The sequence below is a fragment of the Halictus rubicundus genome, chromosome 8 (genome assembly GCF_050948215.1).
Source record: "Halictus rubicundus isolate RS-2024b chromosome 8, iyHalRubi1_principal, whole genome shotgun sequence".
Classification (NCBI taxonomy): domain Eukaryota; kingdom Metazoa; phylum Arthropoda; class Insecta; order Hymenoptera; family Halictidae; genus Halictus; species Halictus rubicundus.
In genome coordinates this window covers 7885587-7900348 of record NC_135156.1, presented here as the reverse complement: position 1 = coordinate 7900348, position 14762 = coordinate 7885587, and the positions used below count along the sequence as shown (strand labels likewise).

At 47.3% G+C, this 14762-nt stretch overlaps 2 protein-coding genes across 4 annotated transcripts in view; both read right to left on the bottom strand.

Moving 5' to 3' along the window:
- Positions 1-14762, bottom strand: part of LOC143356064 (CCR4-NOT transcription complex subunit 6-like) — a 585211-nt gene that overhangs the window by 493868 nt on the left and 76581 nt on the right. The window lies entirely within an intron of this gene.
- On the bottom strand, positions 9319-13242 carry LOC143356062 (uncharacterized). The gene has a single exon (XM_076791440.1). It carries the CDS (start codon positions 12691-12693, stop codon positions 10705-10707), a length of 1989 nt encoding a protein of 662 aa, XP_076647555.1. The 5' UTR covers positions 12694-13242; the 3' UTR covers positions 9319-10704.

Genomic DNA, 14762 nt, shown 5'->3' with positions numbered 1-14762 from the left:
GAAAATTTGGAAAGCATTATAAAGCTAACTTTTTAAAATTTTTGTATAATAATTTCGATAATTACCAATAATGCCAACATTTACACAAACATTCGTTAGCAATCGGAGGCCAATTTGATATTCCTTTCATAATTCAATTAATTTCCTTTGCAAAAGTGACAACTCGAGTTTCAACAAAATCTTTCAACTATGCTTAAAGTGTGAAGCATTGCGAAAAGAAAATCGATCTCTTGAGCCCGGAAAGGCAGAATCCCTCGTGATGCATTTAAACAAATTCCGAACAATGCTCGCAGCGGGAAAAAGTCCCGAGACATAATCGGCCGTGCTGGCCAGTGTTAAACGAGATCAATCAACTTGACTTTATGCAGCAGCGCAAACACGAGCAAAGAGAAGAAACATTCTGCAGAGGCCAATTCCCTGGTATCCGCTGATGGAATCCGTCGTTCATCTGAAATGAAATCATGGGGGTAACGTTTATAGCGATCTGCTGTGCGTCGCTGTTTGTACCCGACATTGATGATAGGATACGGCGAACGCTGAGCCCTGATTATTGGTAGCGCGAGTAAAACGATAAATTGTAATATAAATTTCCAGCAGGCCCCTACCTCGCGCCGGCCGGCAAAAATACAGAAACGAGCGATTATTAATCAAACGAAACGTTCTGCTCGTGCGAAATCAAAAAAAAAAAAGTATTACTACAAGATCGTTACTGCACTCAACTTGTTTTACCCAACACTTCTAGACAAGGGTATTAACACACACGGAATCACTGTCCCGAGAAATCTCGTAAAATCAAAGTGATCTGGCTAATGGAACTAAAACTGAAAAGTTAAAGTTGATTACAGCGAATACATTCTTGTGAGAGGGGCAACTTGTGCTGTAAGAGGCAATTTGTAGAAAAACTGTACGCTGTGTGTGTTTTTTTTTATTTCCGAGGTGTGTCATTGTACATACACTTGAAATTGAAAACGTTTTTTTTCCCCCATTTTTTAAGAAATACGACATTTATCGAATTTTTCAAAGTGATTAAAGTTCATCCATAAATACATTCTTGAAAGAGGGGCAACTTGTGCTGTACGCTGTATTTTTTTTCTTTAATTTCTGAGATGTGTTATTGTACATACACTTGAAATGGAAACCGTTTTTTCCCCCTTTTTCTAAGGAATACATTTATCGAAATTTTCAAAATTTGTAGTGCCATTAAAGTTCATCCATACCTTATTTGCCTGGTTTCTGTCCAGATAATTAAAAACATTTATATTATAATAATTAAATATGTTACTTAACAGGAACACAAACAATTTAATCTAAAAAGTTTGTCTGCAGTTTTCACCTAGATGAAAACAATTCAATTCAACAACAAATCAGTAACAATTCCATTTGATTACAGTCGAGGCTTCCCACAAATTACTACCAAAAGAAGAAGAGAAGTGATTTAATAAATTAGTGGCCTGTGTGAATTTACTATTTTGTTGTTGAATTTACTATTTCTGTATGAATTTTCATTTTCAATTTGCTATTCCTTTAATACGTATATCACGGTGTACAGTGTTTACTCGATATTTGTCCAGAATACAACCAGGGACATATACGCCGCGGCAGTGTGGATAGTTCTGGGACCTATATCGGCTAGGCATTCGGGACATATTTATATAGAGTAAACACTGTACTGTGATGTCGTGCCCGAAGGGTTGATCGCAGAGGGGGGTCGAAAAGGAAGACACACCGAAACGCTCGGGATTAAATTAAAGACATTTTTATTGGATTTTTTGAAACACTGTAATTTGAGACAGTGCAGTACAGCACTAAAGCGACGTTGGTAGATCGGTGTTGATCAGTCTGGACGACGAAGCAGAGTCAAGTGTATCATCGTTGCGTTATCACAATACGTTGTACCGTCGAACGACGACGATGTGTAAAATAAATACAGGCGAGAGAACGAGAGAAGGAGAAGAGTAATGTATCTGTTGTATCGCGTGCGCAGCTCGGCCGAATCGAATCGTCAACGGAACGTAGAAAAGTATCGAAAATTTACTTAACAATAATCGTACATCCCGAAAGTCCCTGTTCGCCTCGTTCTCTTTCTCTCTTTCTCCGTCGGAGATCAGATAGCGGAGACGTGCGGGGGTGGCCGAACCGATCGTAATCGGTAAACGAACGTGGGAGGAAGAACAAGGAAAGAAAAAGTAAAGTAAAACAAACAAATAATTCGACGGCAGAGAAACGGTTCTCAACGTTACAAAAACTAACACGAGTTACGCCGTAATCATACCCACATGCTGTTCGATTCTCTCGAACGATCAACGAGACACAAAGCGTCCGAATGTCGCTCGAACCAAAAGAAAAAAGACGGATTTCGATTTTAAATAAATTATATATCCCCGCGAGGATATACGATCACGAGAAAACAAAACCGCGGCCACACTCTTCGCGACCGAAGATCCTTCTTCGAGACACGGTCGCCGGATCAAGACTTGTTCCCCCACTCTGATCCACAGACCGGTCACGTGACACAGTGTCACGCGGGCCACCCGGTACTGGCAGAGAGGGGGTGAAACTTTTTCACCGCGTCCGGCGATTATGCTTCGAGATCGCAGACGTATGCGGTGTAGGTTCCATCGTGAAAATGTGGCCGATCAATTGAGACGTTGGGGCAGAGTCCACCGCAAGATTGAAACGGGAAAAAAAAAAGGGAACGCGATACACTCAAGACTGGGAACATCGACGCGAATCAATTTGAAAAACGCTAAACGACGGGGCTCGTTGGTGTTCGGACACGCAACGAGGGCGAATGTGAATCTGGAACGGGTTTTCCGCGAGTACCCGAAGAATACCACAGACGATGTTATTAAAGCAGCAACAACGGTGTCTCTCACTCTCTCACGCACACACTCTCACTCTCTCTCACTGCGTATCTCATACGCGCGCGCACGTGCTGCTTTAACAAGTGTCAGCGTGTGTCAATATTTGTCTGTTGCTACTTAGCAATAAAACTTGCTACGTACTCGGTGCGCGAACCAGCAAGAGAGAAATATTGCTCGTACGATTCTTCAAGCGAGAACTTTGTGTCTCGTCTCGGTTAACTCGCCCGGGACACGAAGCGTTCGACTTCTAATTAGTCGTCGGTAATCCTCTCGTCGCGGATCTCGCGCTCTTTTATCGCTCTTCTTTCTTTCTTTCATTCATTTGTGTGTGTGTGTGTGTGTGTGTGTGTGTCTGTTTTTTTTTTCGCCGCCCTCGAAATCTCGCCGCGTCGTCTTCGTATCTTCCCTAACGGTCTAATGGTAAATAAAAGGCGGACCGTTCAACGCGCGACTTTTCTTCTCTATACACATATAGACAACGGTGTGTATGTGTGTGTATATGCGTTTGAATGTGTGTGTGTGTGTGGTAATCTAAGTAGATCGCCTTACAGTCTAGACCTTACACTCTAAACGAAAGAGGACATGGTGGACGCGGACGAGGTCCTCGGCGGACCCGACGTTGCACGAGAGTTTTCGTGTCGTTATTCCCTCGTCTGTGTCTGTTCTGTGCCATTGTTTCCGCAGTCGCTGGCACACGAGCGATTCGCGCAACTTTTTCGAACGTTCGATTCATCGATCGAACACCTTCGACGCCTTCCCGGTACAGTCGGACTCGTCGCGAAACAACAAATAAGTTTCCGCGACAATTGCAACGCGCAGGAGGCTAAATATTCATTTATATTTCCCGCTAATAACTTCAACGTAGTAGCGAACGTATGAACCTTTTCACCGTTTCGAATTGCACCGTTTTTCTCGCAAACGCATCAAACCCGCGTGCGCATTGTTAATTCCAACCTGAACACGAGAAAGTGATTAAAACACGAGATTGTTCCTTTTTTTTTTTTAAGTCACCGTCAGTATGGTAGCCTGTGCTACACGGCGAACTGTCCTCGCGATAATGAAATTCGCATTCGTTCCTTACTTCTGAAGTATTGTGCTCGTTTAATGTGGAAAGTGAATGGGCAGAATTGAGCAATTGGCACCTGGTTAACGAGAACATTCTTGTCGAGCAGCTGCATTGTCAATAAAACTTCTACGAGTTTCACCGTTCGCAACGAACTCGGATCGCCTACCGGAAACTTGAACGCGTTTATTTATTTATTATTTGTGGAGATACTACGTTTAAATGGGATGCGAAGTTTTACCGATACAGAACATTTTTGTTTCGCGTGTCCTTTCCAAAGATACATCCCAGTTGCTGATTAGATTTACGACGTTCCCTTAGAGGAAACGGACGAGCGCAAACGGTTAATCGACGGGTGAAATATTTTTCATACGAACGAATTTAAACAGTTTCCCCATCCTGCGGGAGCAGCTCAGGAACGAACCGCATAGTCGTTTTAAACCAACTTTTGCCCTGCGATGCTGATCGTATCCGTTCTGTTTGTGTGCGCGTTTAAAGATTCGAACTCCTGTGCTACGTGACTACGTACTTCCGGTGGGCGGACGCTTTTATTATATGCCATCTCGCAAAAACAGCCAGATAACAGAGTTTAGACGGGAAGAATGGCTTCGATCGAGCGGCTGAGGTCGGTGATCAAAGATCAGACGTTGACAGAGCGACGCCCCTAAAACTCTACGATTGTTCGACGACGAGTTTCGATACTCGCAGGGACGTGGGATAAAATTCGCTTATGGTCTTATCCCAGCCGAGAAAGGAAGCGTACGAAAACGGGTGGGGGTTTCGAAAGGTCGGAGCGCAATTTTCGCGCTTCCCGTTCAATACCTCTGAGAAAATGATATCTGCAAGCGGGCATATGAGGATGTGCTTACACGCACTCTCCGTGTCTCGCAAGATGTCTCGCGGGACGGCAAAGGGGGTGGTTCCTCGCTCGCATCGAATGGTTAGGCTTTGACGTCACACAGTGTAGCCAATGATTCGGCTGGGACCGGAAGTGCGTGCGGAATGGCCCAATCGGATGCCGAGGGACTTCTTGTACATGCCAATGTTCTTTGACAAACGCGTAATCTCGCGAAACAAAAGAAGCGAGGAAATCAGAAATAATAACTTGCCCTCCGTGTTCAACAGTTTTCAAAGCATTGTCGTGAAAACGGAATCCAAAATTTGGGAACGTTACTGCGCTGTTTTTCGATTCGGAGGGATACACAACGGAGTAACAAAATAATACTGCAGAATTACGGGGATATCTTGCGTGCAATCAACAGTTACAAATAAAATATTCCCGTCTGTGACAGGACGGTGTGCGCAAGCAGCCAATTACCGTATAAACTCATTACCTGTTTGCTACTCGTTCGCATTTTACGGCTTGAAAATCGGAAATATCGCGGCGGTAAAATGCGATATGGCTTCGGGAAACTGACCCATTCAGAAAGCGATTTAACCTTTCAGAGTCAAAATAATTTTGTACACCAGTCGGTTGAGTCAGCGTAATTTCTGAATATCGTTCTGATCAAGGTACGATGAAAATTGTTAGAGTTTTGTCCGACGATATCGTATGCAAAATGGCAGCAGATGAACGGTAAGATCAATTACAAGCACACTTCAGAGTAAGGGCATTTCGACTTTCAAGAAACCGGAGATTTCCACTGTTATTGTACGGAGCAGCACAATTGGTGTTTACGAGACTGAACAATCCTCCTCGTTGCATTGTGTTAAACATTTTCGCGAAATACGGCTCCCAACCCAGTCGCGTTAATGCGCCAGCGTGGCAAATCTTAAACAATCGCGCGACATTGCCTTCGCGACAATTATCGCGCGTTAACACTTTCACAGTTTCGCATGTATATGGGTCACGGTTAGACCTGTATGACACACGCGAGTTTGTAAGATACGAGGAAACTTTCGCACGAATAAACGCAAATGGTTGCGTATTTTACTTTTAAGAATCTACCTGTTGGCGAAGGGAAACTTGTTTTTCATAATGATCTGATAAAATAAGAAATTAAGTATTGATCTGTAACGTCGTTGATTCGTTGCGACGACATTCTTCTTAAGATATAGAAAAGAAAAATCTTCTTCAATCGTGCTAATTTACACGCAACTGTAAAACATTATTTTCCCTCTCGGCAACAGTACAAAAAAAAAATGTGTGCAGAGCACTGTAAAGTGAATTTTTATTAAACTAATAATATACTTCGTTATATTTAGAACTTCGTGTTTAGAATTGAATTACTAACGCACGCCAAGACAGAATAAATGAAAAGTTCAATTTTTTAAACTTTCTGTTTAAAACTCTGCGAGCCCAAGAACGAAACGATTGTAGTCATCTAATTTTTCCCCGATTGTCGCGCAACTCGAACAGCTTTTCGGCGGAGGACACGCAGCCTGGTAGACGCCAATAGACTCGTTCCGTATTCTCAGCGGAAGATATATAGCAAAGTCGTAAAACAGTCCAGCTCGGCGACTGGGAGTGATTGATGGGCGAGACACAAGCAGGTCTCTCAGGCCAGTAGCGCTGCATCCCGTTTCAGTGACGCTGATTTTTACAAGACTACCCAGAGAGTTGGGACACTTCCTACAAGTCCTGAGCAACTTTCGAAACCCCATTCCTCCTCAGATTTCTGTTCAGAAGTTTATTGCACGCCGCGAGCACGCTTACCGGTCGACGGTATCCGGCGACTTCGTTACACGCGTCCACTAAAAGTGCTCGCACTCGTTTACAACAATCCGACTGCGAACATTCGCGCGTTTCGTTCGAACCTGAACAAAATCGGAAGCTTACGAATTTCCATTCGGTCACGGGATGCGCTTCCGTCGAATATAAATAAGTCGACGAAAAATTCGCGCGAAAATCCGCAGTCCGTCGATGACGCGACAGTAGTACGTCGAACGTTGGGTCGGACACCGTGCACACCTCGTCCGTGGTATATGATGCTTTCTTACGCGTGTGTATGTATATTAAATACGTGTATACGTGTCGGTTTTTTTCTTTCCCTAGTTTCTCTATCAACGTGAAATTCTCGTATCGCGTACGAAAAAGACGTTGGCAAAAAGATTTGCGTACGTCGTCGCCCGTCGTACGCAGACTTTTTTCCCCTTCTTTTGTTTTTTTTAATTATTATTATTCTTTTAGGATGAACAAGTCGACCTATCACGGACGCCGACGCAATCAACGGCGGAACGCTGTCCCCGAGAGTGTGATCGATCGACTCGTTTCTATGTTTCGGTTCCCGTAAAAGGTTTACGTAAATCCGCGGCGATGCCCTTTGACTAAACCGGAGCACGGTTACCTTTTGCGCACACGAACGAACGAACGAATGAATCGGCCTCGATAAATTCCTGTTACGCCTTATTACACACCATTCCCGTGAAAAATCACGACGAGGGAACGGTCCACGGCGAAACACGGCCGCGTGCCAATTCGCCGAGCCACAACCGAAAAATGTTGGTCCCTTCGTCGTCATTCTAAAGGCTGTATAAACAGCTGCGACATTGCGAAAAATACCGGGTCAAATTTCGGAGAAATTCTATACTAGAAATTACCGTCGTAGATTTTTCTGAAATTATAGGACTGCCTCTTCGGTTGTAAGCTATTATAGAATTTCCGGTAAAGTGTTTAGTCGAAAATAATACAACGGTACAGTGATTTCTCTATATATGTCGCCAAAGCCTGGATGATAAACGTCGCAGAGTTATCGCCACTACCGCGAGGTATACCCCGTAAACGTAACACGGGTACGTCTCCTGGACGATACAAGACGTTGGCCGTGTTGTTGACATATATCGAGAATTCACCGTATTTCGAAATTACGGGAACATTTTTACAGTATTTAATTCGATCTATTTTTAAAAATGGATAAAATCTGCAGAGCACTGATGAGAAATTAAAAATTTGTTGCTTCCTCCACGCGGTGTTTCTAGAGTTTACTATGAAACAGTGTACATTATTATAGCACACTGATTTTCGAGTGAAGGAATTTCGGATCGACAAAATTGAAACCTAGTCACACACGAATGGACCTAGTTTAACACTAAACCTACGACCACCAATCGAATGACCAGTTTCGGATTTTGTGTTTCACTGATATTGGAGATGCAGAGCTGTGTCTATGAAAAATGGCGGAGGACGTATTATAATGAGAAGCGTTCAAAGTTCAAATAGATTCCTTTTAGTGCTGGGTAGGTTTAGTGTTACGTTCGAAAAGTGGTGGGGAGGCCTTTTCAACGAAGGAATTGCGAAGGGTCCAAACCGTTCGGCGTGGCTTGCAGCGCGTTTAGGGCAAAATAACCTCATGGACACCCTGTGGGCGCCTCGGGCCGGAAGATTCGACCCGCCTGTCTCGAACAGTCCCAGCTCGAAAGATGGACGTGCTATGCCCCAAGGTAATTCACGTCCACCCCGGGTTCAGGGGCGGAAGAATGACTACGATGCCCCTACCTGGCCAAGGAATTCACCGATCGCGCAGGAGTTGAAAGGTTTGCCCAGGCTTTTTCGAGTTTTCAGCTGTCTCGAGCGAAACAGGCCGAGCGAACAGCTGCGCCCTGTACGCAAGCGTCAGCCGTAAGGTGCCAGAATCGGCGTTCAATTACTATTGCGCTGCGAACTCCCGATTGCTCTAGGATGCCCTGCCGGCTGAGCGCATCTTGATCTTCCGGTGAAGCTGGATCAATTTTTCCCCGAATGCACAACAATTCTAAAAAAACAAAGTCACTTATTCCGAATTTCTGCGAGAAAATTCCGTGTCACGGTAGGACCTCGATTATCCGAACCTCCGAACACGCTACCGATTGTAGAAACGAATGAAAAGTTTAGTTAATCGAGATTCTGCTGTATATCCGAAATGCACGCTACCTCCATTCGGGCTTCGAAGAGAATTTTTAAATAAACTTTGAACGCGTTTCAAAACCAGCCATGTTTCGCGATCAAACGATACAGGGCTGCGGCCTTTATAAAAGAACATTTTCGCGAACAGTATGCAAAATACCGTTCGACGGCTCGGCACGGTTCGAAGGGGGAAAAAAAGCCTGGACTCTCGAGAGGGGAAAAACACAAAGTGCCAGCGCGTTCGATGGGAAAACAATGAATCGTGCCGCGAAGAGCGCAGCCGGGCATCGCGTGACTGCGGTCAGGCGGGGAGGAGAGGCCGCGTAGACATGAAATACGAGCTCCCCGGACGATCGCTGGACGATTCCATCGATTATTACGATTTAAACAGTCGCGACTCTATTTGTCTCGTTGACGGTGGTCGTCGTCGTCGTCGTCGTCGTCGTCGGCGGCGGCGAGAGAAAAAAAAAAGACGCTATCTCGTTCGAGAACGTCGTCGGTGTCGATCGAACGTGTGCGACCATCAATTACCAGGGCTCTCGGCTAGCCTCGCCTCTCGGACACGACGAGGAGGCACTTCGCACTCGCGGATATAACGAATAACTTCATTCCGCTAAACGATTATTCATTATTCGCGGATCACGTTGCTATCGTTCGCAGTTTCAACTCGAAGACCGGCGTTCGAGTAACACCGAACGCCGCTCGCGTTGCACGTTCAAGGAAGTGGAAAATTACAACACGCGAGGCGTTCTCGCTGCAGCTGGAACAAATATAGTAAACGGTGAGAAGAGAAGCTGCTCGGAAGTATCAAAACAAGGATGAACGATTATTTTTTTTTTTTTCAATGAAAATTCTGAGATACATGCGAACGATAACGGGGCAAAACACTCGGTCCAGATTCGCCGGTTATGGCAGACGAGCTTGAGAAGCCGTTCAAAAGTCTCGAGAAATTCGCTATATTTGTTCCAACGACGACGCTTGATCGGAACCGATTCGATCGAAAATGCGAGACCAACCAGCGCTTATTAGTAGCACGGTGTCGTACAGGTACGATCCTCCAGAAGCTGCTCTGATGCGTGCACGCACGTCACGTATAGTGTGTGTATACAACGTACACCGTTAGGAGGAAGAATCGTTCGACACGTAGGTTTGCTCGTTACCGGCGGCGGCTACACTCGTCGATCGTCGAAGACTGCAACAACGTGGGCGTCATTGCGGGGACGAGCCTCGAGTATGGTCGGCGACAGAGGAACACAGTCTGTCGGGGTTAATGAAATTAAGATGCTCCGGCGGCGACCGAGACTTTGTACACACAGCACACAATTACCCGCGCGTCCTCGAACGAGACAACAGATTCACAATTCTCGGAAAGTGCACGTTCGAAAATTTCGCGCTGAAATCTCCTCGTAACGTCGCGGAACAGTTGAAAGCACCGGCCGGGTGGTTCGACTTCGTTCGAAGTTTCTCGTCTCTCGGAATCGGATTGTATTTCACCCGTTGATACGTGGGGGTTCGGGGCGAAGTAATTTTGAATAATCCTCGATGAATCACACTGGGAAGGCGTTCTCCCGCGGTCCTTCGAACAAGAAAACACGAGAGTTTCGCCTAGGACTTGCTCGCAACTGCGCCACCCCCCGTAACACCAAAGTCCTTTCTACGTTTACCCCCGTCGACCATACCGAGGACTCGTCGCGCACAAACTTCGCAAACATTCGATCACGCATACAGATTCTCGAGCCCGATTCCATCTTGTACCGGCGAACTAATTGAACCTCCATGGTGGTGGATCGCCTCTTTCGTTCACGCACACGATTTCGACAATTTCGATTTGCCCTCCCTCGCACACATCGACAAACCTTCACAATGGTGCACACGCGCGGCTGCTCTGAACGAGAAGAAGAAGAAGAAGAAGAAGAAGTAGTAGAAGAAAAAGAAGAAGAGTAGGTTGTAATCGTTCACTCCTCCGCCTGCAACAACGTACGGAAGTCCTGCTGCAACTTGGACTCGTGGTAACTCCAAATGTCGCTGAAGTCCTCCTCGTCCTCGTCGACCTCCTCCGCGAACACGAGCTTGTCCTCGCCGGACGCCGGGGTGTTCGGCGAGGCCGAGTAGAACTTGATCTCCAAGTCTCGATGGCCGTTAGGCGACGTGATGATCTCGGTGGAGACCTCCAACCCCTTCGGCGACGATACGGTGCCGTTCGTTGCTCCTGGCCCGGATGAGCCGACGCCGTTCATCGGTATACCGATCGAGTCCCCGCGCCATAGCGTTCGACGCTTGCCACTCTCACTCTGTCCCCTATCACCGATCACACCGACGTCTTTATGCGGCGCGGCGATCTCCTCGGTGAAGTAGCTGGACGGGTCGCTCCAGCTGCGTCTGAGCACGACACCGGACGGTCCGGTGTCCTTCTCCTGGTGTGCCAGATGATGGTCGTTCAACAGCTTCTCGACGCTGTGCCCTTGACAGTTGAGGGCTGGTCGCGAGAGGAACAACGGCGCGTGGGAGAAATGATGGTTCGAGCAGAACTCGCCGGTGGTCGGCGGGAAGAACGGCGAGTAACAGTTCTGATCGACGTCCCAGATCAGGCCGGACGGGTCGCAGTACCTGCACTGACACGAGCCCAAACCGTCCTTGATCCCGTCCTCGCAGCCCACCAGGTTGTACTCGTGCAGATAACGCGGTACCACGTGGTGGTGGTGGTGGTGGTGGTGGGTGTTGTGCCTGTAGCCGGCTTTCGGGACCGTTCGAATTTGCACCGGCACGACGACGTTTCTGTTGTCGTCGAGCACTTTCACTTCCACGTGCCGGTGTGCATACCTTTGTCTCGCGTCGGCGATCTCCTGCGCCGACATGCTCGATGTCTGCGCTCTACACCCGGCGTACGCGCTTTCCCTCGCGATGGGTGGCCTTCTGTGACTCCTGAGCTGAGGCGCGGCTTCGTAACAGCCGGCCGTGTACGGTTTTAAAGGGATCACGGTCGAATCGCTGACTACGCTCGCGCCCGACTGTTGATGTTGTTGTTGTTGTTGTTGGTGGTGTTGTTGTTGTTGTTGTTGTTGTTGTTCCTCGTGTTTCGCAATCTCGCCGACCGCGATCACGTTGTTGGTCGTCGGCTTCCTGTCCTTCTTTCTGCGCTTACGCGGTTTGATTATCCGCGGCAGACTGTTCTCCGAGTTGTTCGAGCCCGAGCTCTCGTCGCTGGCGATGCTCAGCGAGTCGATGTTCGCGATGTTGTTGCTCGTCCCGGTACTGCTGCTGCTGCTGCTGCTGCTGCTGCTGCTGTTGTTCTCCTTGCCGGAACAGTCGGGCTTCGGGCTGACCTGCGGCTGCTTCTTCGGCAGCAGGTCGGGCCTCTGGGACCGCGATGGACACCTCACGGTACTGTTCATCGTCCCGTTCGTCGCGCCGTTCCCATTACCGTGGACGTAACTATTAACCGTGGCACCGGTGCAGGCCGCATTACCGATGCCATTAACGTTCCCGCCGCTGTTGTGCAGCTTGCCTCGATTGTGAAACCGACCGGTCAAGATTAGCGGCGCTCCCTGCGTGTGGATAGCGAGCCTGGAGAGCGGATTCTTGGGCAGGTGTGTCGACACTTGCTGATCGCAGACCTGCTGTTGTTGCTGCTGCGACTGTTGTTGCGATTGTTGCTGCTGTTGTTGTTGCTGTTGGAGCAAAGAAGGCGACGATCTCTGGTTGTTACACCTTCGCGGGCTCGACGTCATAGATATCAAAGGGGCGCCCGCCCAACCCCCGGGACCATATTGCACCTGGTCGTTCGCGAAACCTTGCCCCGTGTAACAGCCACGCGTTTTCCCTCGCGACACCGGATCCTTCTTAGCCACGATGGCCTTGTGCGGCGCGGACCTCAGGTTCGACGATATCAAACAGCTACCAATGTAACGCTCCACCTCTACGCCGCCCTGCGAGGCCGGGCTCATTTTATATCACCGGTGCTGCCGACTGTGACTATGCTTCACGGTCGTTCGTACACTTCGAGGCTACATTAACTACCGGGATGCATCGCGGTGGCACGGTCACACTTTGACGCGGTTCGAAAGGGATTTTTCTCTTTATTTTTCTGTTTTTTTTTTTTGTTTTGTTTTTCTTTCCGACGTGGACACCGAGGAAACGTTTAGCCCATTGTCATGGCAGGACCGCGAGAACCAACACTGCACCGAAGTTAGCGGTAGGTCGGCGATTCTATCATCGCTGAGAGAACGGCTGGGAAAGTGGCGGACTGGACGCAACTGACTGAACAAACACCTCTGACTAACCGTACGAAGCCGCAGCCGGAACGACACTGAAGCTGGATCCGACGAGCGCGCCTACACCGTATCTCGCCTCGTTCTGCGACGCGAGCCAACCCCCACTAACTCCGCCGCTACCACTTCCACCGTTACTGCCTCTACTACCCCACTCGATGCCAATACACACGTCCCCACCACTCTGCTTCTCTCTTCCTCTCTTTCTCTCTCTTTCTCTTCTCTCTTCCGTCTACTCTCTCGCTCTGTCTCACTCGTTCTGCCCCTTCTGTTTGTCCCTCTCTCTCTCTCTCTCTCTTTTACCACCTCGTTCCGTACCTCTCTTGGACACCTTTCTTTACAATGTGCCTCTCCGCACCGATGAACAAAACTTTATACACACATAACGTCGTTCCTTCCGGTGCACGATCCCGTCACAGTTTAGATAGGCGTCGAAGAAAGCTGAGCAGGAAAGACAGGAGGATATGAATGTTGTCCCCGCGGCCAGAAAGTGGGAATGATGGAGATTATCGGCGGACGAACTTCGTCCGGTTTTCCACCAGACGTGGCCGGTATCGGAATAAATGATTTGAAAAATATATTTATCTGTTCGGCTGCGTGTCACTTGAAAGAATAAGAACCGCCAAATAATCTTGAGAAATTATTTCAAAAATTTTATGCGAAATTCAAAGAATTTGTCGTTACCGATAACTATTTGCAATCGACAGGACGTAAACGAATCTCCATGCTGTTCACGATTAAAAATTATAATTTTGTTTACCACATACAGTGCTTTCTCTCCCGAATTCGCGAGTTTTCAAACTCGATTTTCTCGAAAGTGAAGCCCCGTTGGAAAAATCCCCCTGTCGGTTGTACCACGATTTCCCGAACACCCTGTATATGTCGCCAAGGCCTGGATGATAAACGTCGCGGAATTATCCCCAGTGAGGAGCCTCGAGGCTCGAGAGGCCTCGGACGCCGAGGAGTGAAAACATAACACGGGTATGTCTCCTGGCTGGCAAGACCCGCGTTGTTGACACATATCAAGAATTCACTGTACTTGCTGCAATATCTATAAACGAACATGTAACTCTGCCGATTATTCGCGTCGTATGAGGGCGCAGACAGATAATGATACAGTTACCTCTTGCGTGCACCGCACGTTTGCAAATTTATCAGCTGCGAGTAATTACTGCGGTGACGGAGTTGACGTTTTATCATTGTCTTGAAGATAGGGAACCGACGCGGATGAATTTCTTCTTGTCGGTCACAACAGCACGTTACATGACCAGTTATGGCTGTTATTAAAGACACTGCAATTGTCCTTGTTACGCAATTGTTGCGTAACCTGATTCACAAAGATTGATGGCGAGAACTTGGCGCAAGGGTATCAATTTCTGTTGTTCTTTCGAACGGGGCGGAAGACAACGAGTCGACACTGAAAACTACCATCCTTCGCGTTTACACTTTTCCCAGCACGACGCTGCGACGCAATTAATTCGTGCCGGCGCGTGTAAACTTCATTTCAAAGAAGACTTCCTTCGCTGTCGCAACTTTCGATTACAATTAAACTAATAGGAGGCTAATTGCCATTAAGAAAACAGCATACATTGTGCGCATTAACACCAAAATATTATATTTATCTCAGTTGGATCAATCGTTTTACTCCAGAAATATCTATTATTTATTTGCTTACATTTTAGTACTTATTCGTTATTATAATCTTTAAATCGTTTATATAACGAAAATTATACAACAATTATTCT